At 38.9% G+C, this 19386-nt stretch overlaps 1 protein-coding gene across 5 annotated transcripts in view; it reads left to right on the top strand.

The window, feature by feature from the left end:
• The window catches only part of PDE4D (phosphodiesterase 4D), a 1027393-nt gene that overhangs the window by 656738 nt on the left and 351269 nt on the right, over positions 1-19386 (top strand). The window contains exon 1 of one of the 5 annotated variants that reach the window (XM_035014472.1): positions 7590-9455. The exons of the other annotated variants lie outside the window; for them this stretch is intronic. Within the exon in view, the coding sequence (XP_034870363.1) occupies positions 9367-9455 (89 nt within the window). The 5' untranslated portion in view covers positions 7590-9366. Of the gene's footprint in view, positions 1-7589; positions 9456-19386 lie in introns of those variants that run through there. 5 annotated transcript variants of the gene reach the window in all.

Below are 19386 nucleotides of genomic sequence, written 5' to 3'. Positions count from 1 at the left end.
TGGGCATGATTATCTTCACCATTAATTGTTAGCATGCATATGGCTTAGCACTTGGTATATAGTAGATGCCTAGTAGGTATTTATGAGTGGATGGGAGGGAAGGCAGAAGAAAGGGAGGGGAGAAAGGAAGGAAGGAAGGGAGGAAGAGTTACCTGTTGAATAAAATTTCATATGGAAACTACTTTACTATAGGCCATATCTTTTAGGATTTTGTGATTTAAGCTCACTCTTAGAATATCAAGAAAAATTCTGCCACAAAATATTTCATTATCTAGTATTCAGTAGTGCTTGAAAACCCACGGCTATGGTTTTGTTTCTTTGACTGCAATTTATTTTATTTTCAAATGTAAATTCAATCCCTTAATACTTAGGTATAACTTACATATCAAACTAATATAGGTACAATTTAAATCAGCATTTGAATCAGAATTTGCTATAGATTATTTTACTTGATATCATCTGACCAATGAAAAGCAACTGTGCCTTCTCCAATTTACTTCTACATTTTAAAGGCAGTGAATTTAATAGAGGAAGTCCCTAATTTAGAAATGGCCTATTTTCCAAAATTTAGAGGTAAGCTGAAGTTTCAATCAAGGCTCATTATTTACCACTTAACCAAACTTGGGAAAGTCACTTAACTCCACTGAACCAATAGAAGTAAATTTAGTGATGGCAGTGGAAGCAAGGGCCAGAATGTGCCCTATTTTCTTATTTATGCCCTAATTGTATAAATGTCTGTTATAAATTTCTTAGGTGGTTTTGAGGGACAGCTAGAAAATGGTACCTTAAGTTTTCTGCATCCTATTACAAAATAAAAACCAATAACATAAACACACTTCGCTTTCTTTCACCATTACTGAAAAACCCAGATTTCTATTTTAGCCCCTAGTGAATTGCTGCCATTGGTTAGACAGACTGAAAAGTCTTTCTGTTTCTCTTGATGTAAACTATACAGAGGGAAAATGCAGAGCAGAACACAGGGCATTCAAAAACACTGACATTGTCACTTTTCCTCAAGCCTTGCCATCCTCTGCCAGGCCTCCTCTCTCTCTGCCTCCGTAACACTCTGGTTATCACAGCTGAGCCCACGCGGCCCTGTCCTCAGCCTCAGTCCTCAGGCCCTAGAATTAGGAATTTAAAGAACTTGGGGAAGCCAGCTACCATGGAGACAAGATTCGGGATAGGCAGAACTGACTCGGACACACATCTCCATCGTATATTAGTTTTGTGGTGCCAGCCAAGCTACTTAACCTCTGCGAGCCTCAGGGTTCTCATCTATAAAATGGCAACAATAGGGGCACCTGGGTGGCGCAGTCAGCTGAATGTCTGACTCCTGGTTTCAGCTCAGCTCATGGCCTTGTGGGTCCAGCCCTGTTTGGGGCTCTGTGCTCAGCGGGGAGTCTGGGATTCTCCCTCTCCCTCGCTCAAACTCTCTCTATAGAATGAATAAATAAATCTTAAAAAAATAAAATAAAATCACAACAATATGTCTATCTGAAAGGGTGGATTAAGATTAAACAAGATTATATAACTGTTGTACATATTGCCTGTTCCTTCTGTGAAAATCCAAAACTTCCGCCATGACCTACCTCTCCGGAGAAACGGACCTGCGCTCATTCATTCCATCCTCAGTTACATTCTAGGCCTCTGTTGGCTAAGAGCATAGGTTTTCTAATTGGAAAGACCCCAGTCTTGGTCTCAGATCTGCTGCTCCTTGGCTGCATGATCAGGGGGGCAAGTTACCTCAACTTTCTAAGCCTTTTTCTTCTGTCATAAAACAGAATAAAAATAGACTAAACTCGGGGCACCTGGGTGGCTCAGTCGTTAAGCGTCTGCCTTTGGCTCAGGTCATGATCCCAGGGTCCTGGGATCGAGCCCCGCATCAGGCTCCCTGCTCCGGGGAAAGCCTGCTTCTCCCTCTCCCTCTCCCCCTGCTTGTGTTCCCTCTCTCGCTGCGTCTCTCTCTGTCAAATAAATAAATAAAATCTTAAAAAAAAAAAAAATAGACTAAACTCATAGATACAGTATTATGGGAATGATATAAGGTATGTTATGCCCTTCTCACAGAATAAATACCAAATTAGTGGTTGATACCATCATAGTAAAATAAGGAATTACAAAAGGATACCCTGACCTTGTGGTAACATTTGCTTCACAGACTCAGTCAACACATAAGGAGTGTCAGGGTGAGGAAAGGCGGTCTGCGGGTAACAGGGATGACAGTACCCAGGAATGGAAAAGTCCATGAATGTTGTCTCCAATAAATGGATATCCAGATTTAGCGAGATATTGAACACTGTCATGGAAAAAAATCACAGTGCCAAAGTTGAACACATGAGATTGTTGTTATTTAGAGATTCGTGGTATTTGGGGTCTTTTTCTTTCTCCCCAGAGAGTGATTTTGTTTCTCAGCCTGATAATTCCATCACTGCTTTCACTTGTTTGTTAACATAGTTCTAAAAAGCTGAAAAGAGGCCATTTCTGTCCTTATTTGGTATGTGGTCAAAAATGGGAGCAGCATGAGTTGGAGTTAGTGTTGCAAATGTTTTTTCAGTTAAACAACCTGTCTGCAGCATCCCTTAAGTTTTCAAAAAATAAATGGAAATGTTTCTATATTTAGGTGAAGCCCAGGATTTTGAGCAATTGTGAAAAATTCCATTAGCTAATTTTAGTAGAATTTCTTGTCCCTTATTTATTTATTTTTTTTTTTTTTACTCTAGTGCACAGAACAAGGAGAGGGGTTTCATTCTGCAAATAAAACATTAAGATTTTGTTAAAGGACTAACTTGATATTCTGTCCCTTTACATTTAGGATAAAAAAGATTTCAAATAGAAAAAAAAATTACCCATCAAAATTGAAGATTGATACCCCTTTTGCAACTGGTAGAATGGTATTGCTACTTACCATGTTTATGAGGTGACCCATTTTACAGTACAATTTTGAACATTGGAAATATTTCTAACAGTAAAAAAAATAATTTTCCCAGCTGACCAAAAAGCTTGACATTGTCAGTAGTAGTGCTTAAAACCTTGTGTGGTCTTTTCAGAAAACTTGTGTAAAGTACCCTATTCATTCTTCTCCAAACCTCTTTGCAGTAGTTCTCATTTGGGTAAGTGAGGCACTGAAACTCAGTAAGGTCAGGTAACAGTGCTCAAGGTCACGTGGCAAGTTTATGGCACGACTATTGCTCTAATACCCTCTATCAGGATTGCCCTGCATATTTGCCCAATGATGATTCATCAAAAAACAAACCAAAACAAAACAACAACAACAACAACAACAACAAAATCCTAATCTGAGGATAGGCCTGTAATTCATTTGGTCATAACAGTGACAGTATTTTTTCTGGTTTTATTGTTTTATTTATTTATTTGTTGTTACAATTATGGCTTTGACAAAGGGAACGTGTAAGGAAAGAGAAAATAAATAAGTCCTACCATGGCAAAAATGTTTTGCCCCTATTTGGGAACACGAAAGAATATAATAAAGGTGATGCATCTTCTTGTCAAGAGGACGTGAGGTTATTGGTTTGTTCATTCATTAAACAAACATTATCGTGACTTATTTTCTCGGGTCATTTGCCAGGCACTGGGCATCCAGTGGAAAAGCAAACATAGTCTATGTCCTTTAGATGACTAGGTCCATCAGGGAAGCCTGATGTTGAATAAGTAGTGATTACAAATGTGCTGACGATGACAAAAAGAATGTGCAGAGTGCTGTGGAGGCTTCCCTTGGTCTGGGAAAGCAGAAAGCTTCTCAGAGGAAGTAGCTTTCAAAATGAAATTCTGTAATCTACCTTTTCACTTACTAGTTAAGACAAAGGAGAGGTGTTTTATTTTTGTTTTTGTTTTTTCAGTCTGGACGCATGAATGTAATATTGGAAAAGAAAAAGGTTTTCTGACTTTTAAAAATTTCATGCACAGAAAACTGGACAATTGAACAATTACTGACTCCAGGATACTTTTACACACATTAAAAACATCGTATTTTTTTTTTAATTTCAAGTGATTAGCATATACTAATTCCAAATTTTTTAAAGAATTTAACTCTAAAATATTTCCTGTTGACTGCTTAGAAAAATCTCTTCGGATTTTATCGGTCATCTAGTAGATGATTAATAAACATAAAATGTATTTCCCTTCCTGCTAGTTTTTTCCTCCTTGATTTCTTTCCTTCAACCCCCGTTTACCCAAGTATTTAGAACGAACTCAGTGCTTTTTTGGTTAGAAAGGGTTTGACTTAATTATCTTCTGAATTGATAAAAAGAATCCTAAAATACTCTAAGGAAGATGGGAACCCTAAATGTATAGCAAAGCATTTGGGTTCACAATCCAGTTTTAGTTATCTTTTATCCTGATATTTAATCATGCCTCTTTTCAGTTGTTTTATTCTATGTCTTAATAATGTTAGCTCTTTAATTACATTTTGTTTCTGTTTGTGTTCTGAGACATAAATGAATAAAGGATGTGTTTGTAGCAGTTTAAAATACAGAGCATGCTTTCCTAATGTTCTTTTTTTTTATTATGTTATGTTAATCACCATACATTATTAGTTTTTGATGTAGTGTTCCATGATTCATTGTTTGCGTATAACACCCAGTGCTCCATTCAGTACATGCCCTCTTTAATACCCATCACCAGGCTAACCCATCGCCCAGCCCCCCTCCCCTCTAGAACCCTCAGTTTGTTTCCTGGAGTCCATAGTCTCTCATGGTTCGTCTCCCCCTCCGATTTCCCCCCCTTCATTTTCAAATCCCTTTCTGCTATCTTCTTTTTTTTTTTTTAACATATAATGTATTATTTGCTTCAGAGGTACAGATCTGTGGTTCAACAGTCTTGCACAATTCACAGCGCTCACCATAGCACATACCTTCCCCAATGTCTATCACCCAGCCACCCCATCCCTCCCACCCCCCACCTCCAGCAACCCTCAGTTTGTTTCCTGAGATTAAGAATTCCTCATATCAGTGAGATCATATGATACATGTCTTTCTCTGATTGACTTATTTCGCCAAGCATAATGCTCTTAAGGCCATGGGTGCTGTCAATTCTGTTAGCATTCTGTTAGTGTTACAACTTATAAGATAATTGTCCTCCATTTTAGAACACAGAAGAATTGACCTCTAAATCAAGTAGGCACATGTAAGGTTTAGAATGACTATTTGAAAGCAGATCAAAAAAAGGCTAGCGTTATTTTGCGGCATTTCCATTTGGAGTAATAATTGATAGCTGAAGGGTACCTGAGTGCCTCAGTCAGTTAAGCATCTGACTCTTGATTTCAGCTCAAGTCATGATCTCCGGGTTGTGAGATAGGGCCCTGAGTTGGGCTCCATGCTCAGCGGGGAGTCTGCTTGAGATTTTCTCTCTCTCCTTCTCCCACTGCCCCTCCCCCCCAACACAGTCTCTCAAATAAATAAATACATCTTTAAAAAAAATTGATAGTTGATTTTGATAATACACGAATGTAATAAAAACCACAGTTAATGATAACGTATGAATACTAGGTTAGAGAAGTATGCAAGTCCGGTTGTTAAATTTCCTTTTGGCACGCTCTTTTGCAATTGATCACCGTGAAAATAGAATTCTTACAATGAAACTCCTGTCAGAGGCAGCTGATAAATGAACATGAAATGAGGTTATTTGCTCCCAAGTTAACTTCTGCCACGTTTGAGTCTGTGACTAGCTACGATTTCAAAATACAGCATTATCCTGGACCCTATCTCTGCCTGCTCTGGCTTCCTGAGGCGATGTATTTCAACATAATGCAACCCCACTAATGTAACTCTTTGTTTCTCTCAAGTTCAGCTCACCAACCCCCACCTGTCAAAATATAGTGCCTTGGAGTAAGCAAATGTCTATGTGGGTTATGTTTAAAGTCTTCCACTTTTAAATTTGGGACTTCCAATTTGATTCATAGAGGCTATCTCCTATAAAGGAAATGCTGAGTTTCTGTGTCAGACACCAAACCCTAAATTTGCCACTTGTAACATCTGGGATCTTGGAACCAAAATCCCAGAAATATTCGAGAGGCAAAGAAGATGACTTATATAGAATGGCAGAGCATAAGATCTGCATTATTGGGAGGAGGTGGGCAAGTTGTTGAGCTTTTAGGGAGGTTAGGAATTATTGGATAGCAGTTTGGTGGAGGCAAAGTTTAGATTTCAGAATCTAGTTTTCCTGGGTGTATAAGTTTAGTTTCCAAATTGTAGAAGAAGAGTTTGTCTCGGGGATGGAACTTCTCTGCCACCGAATCCTGTTTCTACTAATACTCTTATGGGTAAAGGAGTGTTTAACAATGACATGTTAAAATATGCAAAATATTACTTTATTTCTTTTTCTACCCTTTAATACATGTGCAGTGAAAGTTATAAACAACTGTTTAAAATGTAAATGACAGCAAAGGTTCATCCTAGCAAACATCTTATTTAATTTTTATTTTTTTCCAGTTGTCTAAATTCTCATGTCTATGAAGTACTAGCCAGTCCTTCCAAAGGATATTGGTATTTATACCTGAAATCAAGTCTTAATTTTATTCATGATTAATGTCAGAAATAAGTAGCTTATTTCTTCGACCTTGTTGAGGCCTGGGAACCTCTGGGGGGATTATGTATAGCTGTACAGAAGAAATGAAAAGGAGAAAGTGAGTAATTATTTAAGGAAAAAATAACATTAACATTGGAAGACACTTTTTGTGTCCATATCTAATTTCACATTAGGAAAAAGGACCAAATTTTCCATTTCCCTGGTCATCATTTTACATTTACATTTATTTTTTAAAACATTTATTTGAGAGGAAGAGAGCATGAGCGGAAGGGCAGAGGGAGAGAGACAAGCAGACTCCCCACTGAGCAAGGAGCCCCATGCAGGACTCTATCCCAGGACACTGAGATCAGGGCCTGAGCCACGGTCAGATGCTCAACCGACTGAGCCACCCAGGCTCCACTTATATTTACATTGTTTTTATCCTGCTTCAGGATTCCAGTTGTCCAATGTCAAGAATCAAGGGAGAAAAGAAGGAAGAAATACTTTGGCAGTAATGAAAAAGACAACTTTGCATCTCCTTCGTTGTACATTTTTTTTTTAGAAAAAGTTGGACATTCCACAGTATTTTCATTCTGCATTATTATTATGCCCTGATATTTTATCAGATAGCAATTAATAGAACATTCTTTTAAAAATGTAAATTGGAATGGAGACAAAAACAGATATTAGCTAAAATACCTATGACTGGCTTCAGCTTGCACAGGGAGATAGGGTCCATCTGGCCATGACCAGTATAATTGGGATAACAAAGCAAGTCATGGTTTTTTGCTCCCAAAGTCATATATGTGCACTGCAGCTTTTATTTTCAGGGCACACTGAGGCTATTTCACCTGTAAAATGTAAAATGCCACCAGTTAGAAAGAGAGTTCTGTCCTGCATGGAAGGTGAGAGGAGTTATCTTAGTTAGTCCCACCCCTCCTGCTCTCATGCCTGTCTGTGGCCCCCCCACCCCCCACTGTCTCCCCGCACTTGCTCTCAGGGGCTCCTCCTCACTCCCCATTCTCCTATACTTTCTGACTTCAGTTTCAGATAAACCATGCTACTAAATACCAAGTTGTTGAGCAGCTTGTTAACTCTGCCAGGAGTGTTTGCGTTTTCTTCGAGCTGTCCTGACATGGAAATCAAATAGTATAAAAGAATGAAATGATAATAGTTGGAATTTCATCCACTAAGAAGGGCAGACTCGCATGGGTATAGACACAGGCATTTTCTCGGTCTTTCTCAAAGAATACGTGGAAGGTGGCCTCCGATTTTGCTCTTGTGAGGTGTGGATCCGCGTACAAGAGCAGAAAGGTGTGATTAGTGAAGCATTCAGATATTGCTGATTGATTCAGAGAGAACGTGTTTGTTTATGAACTCTTGGTTCCTCCGAGTTGGCTGCTGTTCAGTTAGCTCTCGCCTGCCCGCTCTTGGAGTCCGTCTGCCAGATAACAAAGAGGTGAAACCCCAAAAATATTTCTATTACTCAGTCACAAAGCCGATATGGAACCTGTCGCGCTCTCAAGAACCCCTGGTGTGCCGGATGCTGTCGGGAAAATAAGTGTCCTGTTTCCTTACTTGAGGTTCCATGGAAAGTACATGAATATTTTGGACCTCTCGGCTGTGTAAGAGATAGACAGGGTCATATGGGTCTCAAAATTTGGCAGATGTGGTGACCATCAGTAAGCTCAGCTGTCAGCCAATTTTGTCCCGCTCAGAGTGGGTTAAATTCACTCTCGGGCCCTCCAAGCCTGCCTAATCTTATCCAGGAGGAGTGGAGCTCTGCCTTGGTTTACAGTTGAGGTCACCCGTGGGGCAGTGTTTAGACAGGGACTGATGGAATTATGCTGCACTGTTAACATTAAATACCACTCCGTGGTGAGGACTGATGACGGCATTGGGGTCCTTTGACTCCTTGCGTACAATATCTTGAAATATTTGCCTCCCTGAAATGTCCTGGACTCATAAAACATGCGAAGGGCTCTATTTGGCTTTCGTCATTTATTTAATTTGAAAGAAAGTTGTTTTAAGGGATTTATCAGAGAGTTAAGAAATGTTTCTAGGGAATAGAAAATGAACAAGAAAATTGATCTTTGTTGTCAAAGTCATGCATTATAATTCACTCTCCAAGGTGACGCACCATCTCCGTGAGGGAAAAGCTGCCAAAAGCTTTGAAAGTGATCTGCCTGTTTTCTTCTTACACTGACTTGCAGGGAGGCGCTAGTATTTCAAGATGATTAAATTCTTGTGGAAGGTTTGCAAATAACGATGCCCATCCCTGTTTCTAAGAGAAGTTGGAGCAAGGAAAATTATATTTGGCAGCTAGTTGTGTGAAATGTAGTAATCTTTGTTGAATTTCCCCATTGTAGATATGTAATTACTTCTTTTTTAACAAAGGCCCTCTGTTTACCTTTTTTTTTTTTTTGAACTTCACACTTGATATAAAGGTTCACCCACATTTCAGTCATACTTTTCATGGTGTGTGTGTGTGTGTGTGTGTGTTGTGCTTTTCAGGAGTGGCATATGACTATGTTGTTTAATCAGGACTATATTTAAAAACAAATTTGTGAGAGAGTGTTGCTCATGTTATTAATGAGATAAGGTCTGAGTGAAGCAAGCTCTGTCGCAAAGGGCAAGTGTCACACAGCAGGAAGTCCTGGCCATCCCTTCCACCCCTGCTTCAGCCAGCCTGCCACCTCCTTGTCAGTGCATACCACCCCACAGAGGAAATGCCCTCCCTCAGCCACAAGGGCCTCCTGCTCAGCGCGGGGCCCTCCGGCCCCCAGGCCCTGCACCAACTCTGACTTTCTGCGGTTTCCAGCAATCCTGGCACCTTCCTTACAAATGGCTTTTCCTTGGGATCCTCAGGGAGTCACAGTGCCAGGACCATCTCCCAGAGCCAGAACAAGATTGCGTTTCTCAAAGTCCTACAGGTATCACTCTTTACTTTTTGTAGCCGGGAAGAATTTTTTAAATCAGTCTCTATAGCTTTAGCCCTTCCCTCCGCACCCCGCCGCCGGAAATATGCTTTTGCCCTGTGTTGATCTATTTAACTCCTAACAGGCGTTAAGTTGGCAATATATGAAATATGAGTGACAAAGAGATGAACCTTAAAATAGTGAGGGGGTATATGGGAACCTGAGAAGTAGCAAGAAGTTGACTAACTCTAAAAGCTGATTTTGAGTGTTAAATGGTGAACTTAAAAAAAACAGCATTCCTATTACTAGCATCTGGAAAAAAAGGGTATTAGCATCCCTGCTGGAGTTAAAAGAGCCAATATTGGTCATGCTAAAACTTTCAGTTAACCCTTTAAATGTCAGGAAAAGTGTCTTGCTTGATTAAACAGGCAATCAAACAACAAAAAGGAAACAATACTATCTTGTTCATAAGGGTTTCCAGGGCACATTCACGTGGAAAAGTGGCAACTATCTCTGGGATCTAGACGGTAATTCAGTGTTTTAATCTTGTCTAGGAGAATTAGACACCATAAAATCAAAATCGATGTTCTATTAATCTTTTATTTCTGAAGAGTTCTATAGAAATCACATGAAAGATCTTGACTTCACAATCTCAATAAATTGTCAATGGCAACTTTGTTTTACACCCAAGTTAGCTTATTTTAACCAAGTAACTAGAAAAAAGAAAGAAGACAGTGAGAAAAAAAAAAATCTTTGATTTCCTTCTTTGCTTAAGTATTCTAGCTATTTACAAGGAAAAGATTGATTCTTCACACTTTTTTTATTTGTTTCTGATTGGCTAGTCTGTAAGCAATGGAAGCTATTTCAGGAAAAGCAAATACAGCTGAAACTGTTTGCAAAGTCTTGAGAATATCTTTCTTATTTAGACCAAATGCAACATATCTGGAGACTACTTGGCCTATATAGAAGTATGCATTAAATTTGAATTATAATGTATTCTGATTTACTTGCATAAAAAACATTTGAGTTTTGGTTTAAAATAATGCACGAGAGTTATTTATTTTAGACAGTATGGAAGATAGTGCCCTTGGGACTTATTAGGGAACTGTAAAATCAGAGAAATCAAATTATATACTTCACTTATAGTAACAATGCAGAAGCAAACTTTGACAAAGGATAAAAATTGGCAGCCAAAAGTGTAAGTAGCAATTCCATTTATTTCTAGTTCAAAACAAAATAAATACCATTTATTTTTACTAATTAGATTAATTTATTAGTTATGAATACAGTTCAACATTAGAAATGATACACCCTACTATATGCTTTGCATTCTACTGAGTTGTATGCTCATCAAAGATTTGTAAGCATTACAGTGCTTATTTCCAATAGAGGGTGATTTCTGAACTCTCCTCATTAATGAGAGCTGATAACAAGTCCTGGGATATCGTACATGTCTAACTACTGAATAGTGTGAAAGGAATAGCATGTGGCACTAGTGTTTCAGAAATCTCCAAAAAAAAAATGCAGGTTAAGCTCTGCTGTATGATTTGCAAATACATTATGAAACTTGCCTTCATCTGGCAAAGTTATTTCATTGTCCTTTGGTCAAGTTCTGATCCTTTCCAAAATACAGCAAGCCACTGGGATGTCTAAGGATGAGTTTTCCATGCATTTAAGTGCCCATGTTGGTAGTTCTAACATGCCTTTTTCCTAACAAGAGGTTAGAGTGACCATCATTGGGCCAGTCTCCTTTGGAGCTTGAGAGACTTCGTCCCTCATCGATTTGATTTTAATTTGTATGTGAATCGCACATGTAATAATTAAACTATTTATACATACTGTCTTTACTGTTCTGTGGGTCCTCTTTTGTCTCTCCATTTGGACTGTAAATTCTTTGATGCCAGAGGCTCCCTTATATGTGACAGGAGTGCCATTAATGTATATTTGATGAGACCTCTTGCTCCACTGTCTTAGTTGGTATCACCCCTTTATTTGCAAAGTCAACTTGTTGAATAATCAGGGCCTATCACAGGCAAAGAGTCCAGTAGAAAGTTAGGGAACTAGTAGGGCAGTTGGCCACTCTGGTCTCATATTTTCAGAGGTCTGTCAGTGCTCAAAAAGATAATGCATTCAACTACAGCAATATACTGATAATAATGAAAAAGAATGTTTATCGTATAGCTATAAACTTTTAACAGGCCACACCATCTCAGATGAACCATGAATCAATATATGTATGTATGTGTACACACACACACACACTTAAATTCTACAGTTATCTTTTGAATAGCACATTTTTGTTGCAGAGCATTCCTAGAGTTAAAGGTATTAAACTGTTTGATGTGAACATTTAAATTTCCCCACAATTTTGCAATTCTGTTTTTGCATTTTTCAAATATATATAAGATCCTGGGCGCCTAGGTGGCTCAGTTGGTTGAGCGACTGCCTTCGGCTCAGGTCATGATCCTGGAGTCCCAGGATGGAGTCCCGCATCGGGCTCCCTGCTCAGCAGGGAGTCTGCTTCTCCCTCTGACCCTCCCCCCTCTCATGCTCTCTCTATCTCATTCTCTCTCTCAAATAAATAAATAAAATCTTTAAAATATATATATATATAAGATCCTTAAAACATGGGAGTAGCTTAAGCTTACCTTGACCTTTGAGAGGCTTTGGATATGATTTTACTATTGAAGCAACTGAAATAACTGGGCATTAACCTATATTTCTTTATTGAATTTCTTCTTTATGAGACTGTTGGTCTGTAAAATCCTCAAATGTGTCTAGTATAATATAATTTTTTTCTTTGAAGACAGAATGGACATGTGGTACACTTAACTTTAAACTGGAATAGTTTTCTTTGGGATTGTCTTCCCTTTCTTATAACATTCAGGGTAAAGGAAAGCCAAGTCTATAATATGTGAAATTCAGTTAAAGAGTCTGCTTTGTTAAAGTAATAGCAAATCATATACATTGGATGAGTATTCATCCCTGAGAAATACGATTTTGGACTGTTATGCAATGCTTAAAATTGATTTGAAAGTGGTTTTTCGGCAGTGACAAATTTTTGTCTTTTGTGGGTAAAATACATTTTTATAAAAAGCCAAATATGATTAATATATAACTTATTAAGCCAAATTTGATTTGATACAGAGAGAGAAAGAGAGGATTACATACTCAGGAGGCTAACTTTCCTCTGTGGATCTGGAATGAGTGTCAATCCTTATTTAGAGCCACACCTCTCCTATCTTTTTAGAGGAGAGAGAAGGGAATGGTGTGTTTATCACATTAGGTTTGAGGAGATAATGTAAATGAGTGAATTTATGTTGGAGTTTTAAATATAGTACCTAAAAAAAATTGGAAAGAAAATGATCTGGGAAGCAAAGAAAGAATGAGCAGTAAGACTTAGCAGGTTGGTGGACTCTGCCAACTCCCCAAGGGAACTACATTGGGACATTTTGTTTTTCTAAATGTTATTGTTTAAAAGTATAGTAACATTTAAGGAAACTTTAAATAGAAAGTTACTCTTCAAGAGGTGGTCTTGTCTTCCAACCAAAACAAATCACAAAACTGTCTGCTTTCTCTCTTCTCAGAAAGGGACATTAAAAAAAAGAAAGAAAAAATATGGGGTGACTATGAGGTGGGTGGTATGCAAATAGAAGAGAAAGTCATCCAGGGTACATTTAGGGCAGAGATGATTCCACTAGCATCCTGCAGGCCAGAAGCAGAAAGCAGTTCTAGTTTTTCCCGTCTCTTATACTAATAGGGGTTGTGGGATACACTAAATAATGGAGATACTCAGAAACTCTCCAGATCTCTTTTTTGCCAATAGTTTCAACATCAACATCAACATCAACATCCCTCCCCCAGCATTTTAACAGAGCTGCCAAATAGGTGATTAATTAAATTCATGTAAGCATACTTGTACCTGTTGTAGAAGGGCTAACAAGTAAATTTTTTAGTGGGAAACAGACCCATCAGTGGAAAGGAGGATTAACAAGCAATCGGATGGAGAAATAAAAAGCCTAAGTGATTTCGAGCCATGGAAAGATAAAGCCATATTTACTAAAACCAAAAGCCCTCAATGACCTTAAATCATCCCCTGTGCTCTTAGAAAGTTATGTTCAGACCTGCAGCTCGGATCTGGACATCTGATAGTAGCAGACAATAGCAAGGGCAAGAGGGGAGTGTGGTTTCCACTGTGTTACCAGGAAAACCTGAGCAGTAGCACGTCAGTTGCTGTCAAAGTAAACCTAGCAGTATGCACTAGAAATGCAGGCGGAGCCAAGGCTTTAGGAGGGGAAGTGGGTGCCACCAACATTGAATCAGTACCCTGGGATGTAACTTCCCAGATACCACATTCATGCCTCCCATTGTGTAGCATTTTTTTAAAAAACTTGCCAGATGTAAAAGGCGTAATGACTCTTGTCTTTAGTGCCCCATGCACGGCTCATCTCATTTAATTCTATAGGGAAGAGAATGGGAACACTTACCACTAAATGGGAGAGAAAGAATGGAAGGTTCAGAGATCAGAGGCCACACAGACACAGGAGGGCAGCCAAGTCTGGAGTAATAATAAGTAATAAGTAAGTAATAAGATCTAATTTCTAACAGACACTTACTCTGGGCCATGCCACATTCCCAGTAATGTACACACATTATCTCATTTCATCGCACAAAACAACCCCACGAGATGGATCTAGTATTGTCTTTATTTTACAGCTGGGGAAACTAGGCATAGTTTAAGAAATGTGCCCAAGTTTGATCCCCGGCAGTCTGTCCTAGAGCCTAGAATTCTAAATAGTCACTCTGCTACCTCCAGTTTCCTGACCACATCTTCCCATGACCACACAGGAGGAGTTCCGTCATGAGAGGTGCTATTCTAATAGATCCACTATCCTCCTCGGTTCACCTCAGAATCTTTCTCTGAAGAAAGAGCACCTTGTAATTTGATGTAGAACATGGCTTAGTGGTCAATTAAAATATAAACTTACTAAATAATATCTGAACTGTCATCTAACCTAATTGATACTGGTTTAAAGCAGTGTTAAACAAGAGCATCAAAATGTAAGTATTTCTTGGGGCACCTGGGTGGGTAGCTCAGTCGGTTAAGCGGCTGACCCTTGATTTCGGCTCAGGTCATGATCTCGGAGCTTCAGATTGAGCCCCGCCTCCAGCTCTTCACTAGGCCTGGAGCCTGCTTAAGGTTCTCTCTCTCCCCCTCCTTTTGCCCCTCCCCCTGCTCGCTTTCTCTCTAAAAAAAAAAAAAAAAAAAAAAAAGGATTTCTTAAGTAAAACAAACAAAAACAAAAAAACGAATCCGTGATTAAAGTGGCCTGGCTCTACCCTCTCCCTGGATTTCGCTCCACGGGCTTCCATCTGGTTCATTTCATCTGGCCAGAAACATTGGTCATGTGGTTGTATTTCAGTGCCAGAATGCTGTTCCTTGGCCAGCTGTTCAGTGGAGCCTGAAGATTCTCTGAGCAAAAGAGGTCAACTTCATGCCGTTTCATGCCAGTGGCATTGTTTTGAATATTAAATGGGCCTTCTTAATGATATTCCAAATTGGGACTAATATTAACATAATTGAAAATGGGAAAAATAGTTACTGTAAAGGCAACATAACAATCGTTATAGGAATAACAGGAAGGCTAACAATCATAGCACACGTGGGGAGAGGTAGCATGGTATTGGGGAAAGACTTTGGCTTTAGAGCTGAACAGATGAAGTTTGCATCCAACTCTGCTGCTTTCTTGACTGGGCAATTTTTCCTAACCTGTATTAGTAGATTCCATGTCTATAAATGGAAAATATTAATGCCTACTTCAAAAGGCCATTTCGCCCCTCAGAATATGTACAGAAAAGTGGGTTGCCTAACCCCCTCTTTTACAGCATTTTCCACCATCCTCTTATCATCTCACCAATTTTGTGATGCTTCTTTGTCAAATAGGTTTATAGGTTAGCGATTGTCACTGGGGCCACATTTGGTTACCGAATAGTGCAATACACCGGCAGCTTGCATGTATAAGCAGCTGCGTCTTTGAAAGGTGCTGTGGAGTATTGAACTTGATTGCCTTGGCTTTCTGATCTGTAAAATGGGATGTTGTAAGGATTAAGCCTGTTAATCATATAGAATTCCTGGCACATGAAAACACTAAAATAAATGTGAGCTGTTACTAATACTAGAATATAAGCTCCATGTGACAGTGATTTTTGCCTTCTCTTTTCCACCTCTTTATCTTTAATGCCTGTAAGGGTTGTGACATGGTGTAGGTGGTTGAGGAATATGCCTTCAATGAATGAAATTATCAACAAATGTTTTTAGACCCCTGACAAGAATGGGGACACTCCACTTCCTTTCCCCACATTCACAGAGCAGAGGGCAAAAGCTAAAGAGACCCAAGAGTTCATCTGCTCGAACCCATCATCTTACATTGAAAAACCTAAAGACCAGGGCGCCTGGGTGGCTCAGTTGGTTGAGCGTCAGACTCTTGACTTTGGCTCAGGTCACATTCTCAGAGTTGTGAGATCAAGCCCTGCCTATGGCTCCGTGCTGGGTGTGGAGCCTGCTTGGGATTCTCCCTCTCCTCTGCCTACGCCCCGTCCCCCAACTCTAAAAAAAAAGAAAAAAGAAAAACCTCAAGACCTACAGAGAGCCCAGGTCATGAAATTTGAGAGTATCATAGCCAGAGCTTGAAACCATGGCTCTGTGCACTTCTGCACGAATTTTTTCTCCAGTGTCCCAGCGCCTCACTTCAGTGTAGATCCCATCTTATTCAGTGTCTTTGGTAAGGCAGCAAACAGAATGGTTGCCACTTTCTGCAATGAGGAGTCCAAGAGTCAGATTTGGGCAGCTACCACAAAAGGATGAGCTTTTAAATACTAGAAAGACTCCTTCAAGTAAAACTAAACTTAGACACTTTACTTACAAGTCTAAAAATCCCGTCCTACAACAGCTGCAATAGCGTTTTTGCAGGGGCCTTTTTGTAAATAGAATTTTTATGGAAGGCATTAGCTGAGATTTCCTAAATTGAAAGAAAGTCCTATCTCGAGCATTCAAAGGGATCTGTGCAATTAGCAAAGCAATGCTGACCAGAAACAGAAATGAAGAGGAGAAATAAGGCTTGTGAGTTCTCTGTACTATCAAGACGACACACGGAGCAACCACAGACAAAAAGACATAAAACTGTGTGATTATTACAAAAGTACTGATTAAGACGTGGCTGTGGGCTACCAACCGGCATGGAGCACTGTCAAATGTGGACAGGCAGGAGAGGCAGAAATCAAGGTGGCAGAAAAAGCAAAGACACCCCCCAGGGCTGAGAGCTTGTAATTATGCTTGTGAAGAGTTCTGATGGTCCACGTGAGAGCCATACCATGCTTTTAAATTATGCCATTTCTGAATGTGTAATGGAAGTGAGCATCCACGTTTAATTCATGGGTAATAAAATTTATATTATTGTCATAAGGTTGATTTTATGATTTTCAGCTAGTAGTATTTTGACTGTGAGTCATGAAACTGAGGAATCCCCAGCACATAATTTTAAGGGATAGTACCTTTAGTGAGCGGCCCGGAGAAGACTTGTTTAGTCTGAGCAGAGCAAATAATGAACACTTTACGAGACAGGGAACATTTGCTTCTGTACCCCTTCCTTTGCTGCTTCTCATTGTGGAGGCCCCAGCCCCGATGTGTTTTGCCCCAGCCATTTACCCACCTCCTGCCTTGGCTATGCCCCATCATAACTTCCATTTTGTTTTTCACTTTCGAACCATAATTGGAAAGCTTTTCTAGTTTTCTTGACAAGGGGCTAAAGAAAGCCTCTGACTTCCTGTAAGGCTGAGTTAGAGAACTATGCAGAGTTACTGTGAATCAGAGCAAAAGAAAATTCCATTGGCAAGGGAGAGGACAATATGGAACTAATAAACTTGTCGAATTGTGTAATTTAATACCTGATGATAATGTGAATTTGCAGGGGAACAACTCAAATGTTAAAGAGAAAAGATGGATTTGTGAACAGAGTAGATACGCACTACTTTAACTCTGTGAAGTCAATCAAATGCAAAAGATAGACATTTCCCAAGAGCAACAAGTCCGTACGCCCTGTTCTGAAAAGAGAGCTTGAGAGTGAACCTGAAAAAGAGGAGCTTTGTGGTGGGCTAAAGGAATAAACTAAGAACTAATGTGACCATGAACAAATCACTCAAATGTAATCAGAATTCATATAAAAGATTGAATACATTCATTCAGAAACTATTTTTGAATGCCTATGATAAGCCTTTTCATTAGTGGGCTGGTGAATGTTAACAGCCAGCTTTCTGTGAAGACACACACACACACACACAAAGTCTATTTGTAGTATTTGCTGATTTCCATGGCAAAAATGCTCCCCGCGGCCCATTTCAAGGTATAGAGGGCACTAAATAGAGAATTAGCAAGCAGTATAGCCCATACAGATATGTAGATGTAAATGACCTCAAGAACATACATGATATCACAATGTAGGCAAACTATAAGGAAGTGAGGAATCTTGAATATTTATTATGTAATTATAACATAATTTATTTATTTAAATTAATTTTTTAAATTATAAGTTTATGTAATTTAACTTTTTATAGTTGCTAGGTTTAACAACCAATTTAAGAGTCTGCTTTTGTCAGCTGGTATGGACAGCTCTCGTACCCCACCATGCCTCCTGCTTTCTTAGCCACCTAAAACTATTGACCGTATAATAGGGATAGAATGATGAATAAAATGGATTAGGTCTTTGCTGTCATAAAGCTTACATTGTGGTAGAAGAAGGCAGAAAACAAACCAAGTTAACAATGAAATAAAACAACGTAGGTACTGAGATAAGAAATTCTGCTTGGAAAAGTCAAGGAAGGCTTCCTAAAGAAAACAACAATTTATTTACATAGAAGTTGAAGTGTATCCATTCCGTATTTCTATAAGTACATTGCAGTCCTAGGCAGACAAGACATAACTCAGAACTGCACCAAGTTGATGGAAACATATGAATATTGACCTCATCACTGACTGTGTTCTTGGGCAGATCAGAGTCCATTCTCCTCACTGAATTTGCCTCTCTTTCTCCTTTATTGTAGACATGTAAGGAGGAGAAGGAAAGGGGGGTGGATATCGTACTTTCTGTTGCATTATTTCATGTAATCCTCAAAAAGTTCCAAACATAGAAAATGTTAAAGATAAAAAAATTAAAGTTAAAAATCAATAGCAGTAGCATATCATATAGTAGTACCTTTTTTTTTTTTTTTTGGCTTGGCTTATCTGTCCACATCAGCCCCCAAACATAGATGTCATAAGGTAAGAGTAATGGTGTGATGACTTTTTTATTTTTAAAAGCAATCATACAAATTAAAATGTTGGATTAGAAGGAAAGCTAGTCAGACCAACTTTTCTCTAACATAAATTTTTAGGATGGTGCCTGTAAATATTATGTTTCTAATGCTTGTTCCTTGATCCTTTTTGGCAATTAACTTTTCTTTAATTGATTTGTAGATTATCCACTTGAAGTTGCTATGGATAAAGGAATGCAATGGCAGAATTTGTTTATATAGGATAATAAAATGGATTGGCTGGGAAGAGAGGTCTAACTCCGTAAAGTAGCCTTGGTTTTTCAGGGATTTTTGTTTCCATGTAATGGCAGTGTTTAGGTAGATGGAAAATGAAAAACTAGCTGAATCTGATTAGTGTTCTCATCTAAAGGGAAGGTTTATGTCCTGTTTAAGAATCACATTAGTTTGATGATGTAAGTACATTCCCTAGTGAAAGAGGGGTCACCGTAGGGGAGAGAAAAACATGACCAAAAAATCCTTTTGCCATTTTTGGGTCATACTTGATAAAAAGTTCCCATCTGTGGGTTCCACAAAGTATCACTGCCCCAATCTCAGATGAACTAAAAAACATATATCTCATATGCTCATATACTCATATAAT

This window comes from Mirounga leonina, unplaced genomic scaffold, assembly GCF_011800145.1.
Source record: "Mirounga leonina isolate KUSES-001 unplaced genomic scaffold, KU_Mleo_1.0 Mir_168, whole genome shotgun sequence".
Taxonomy (NCBI): domain Eukaryota; kingdom Metazoa; phylum Chordata; class Mammalia; order Carnivora; family Phocidae; genus Mirounga; species Mirounga leonina.
Note: the sequence above shows the minus strand (reverse complement) of the source record. Positions and strands in the feature narration are given on the sequence as shown.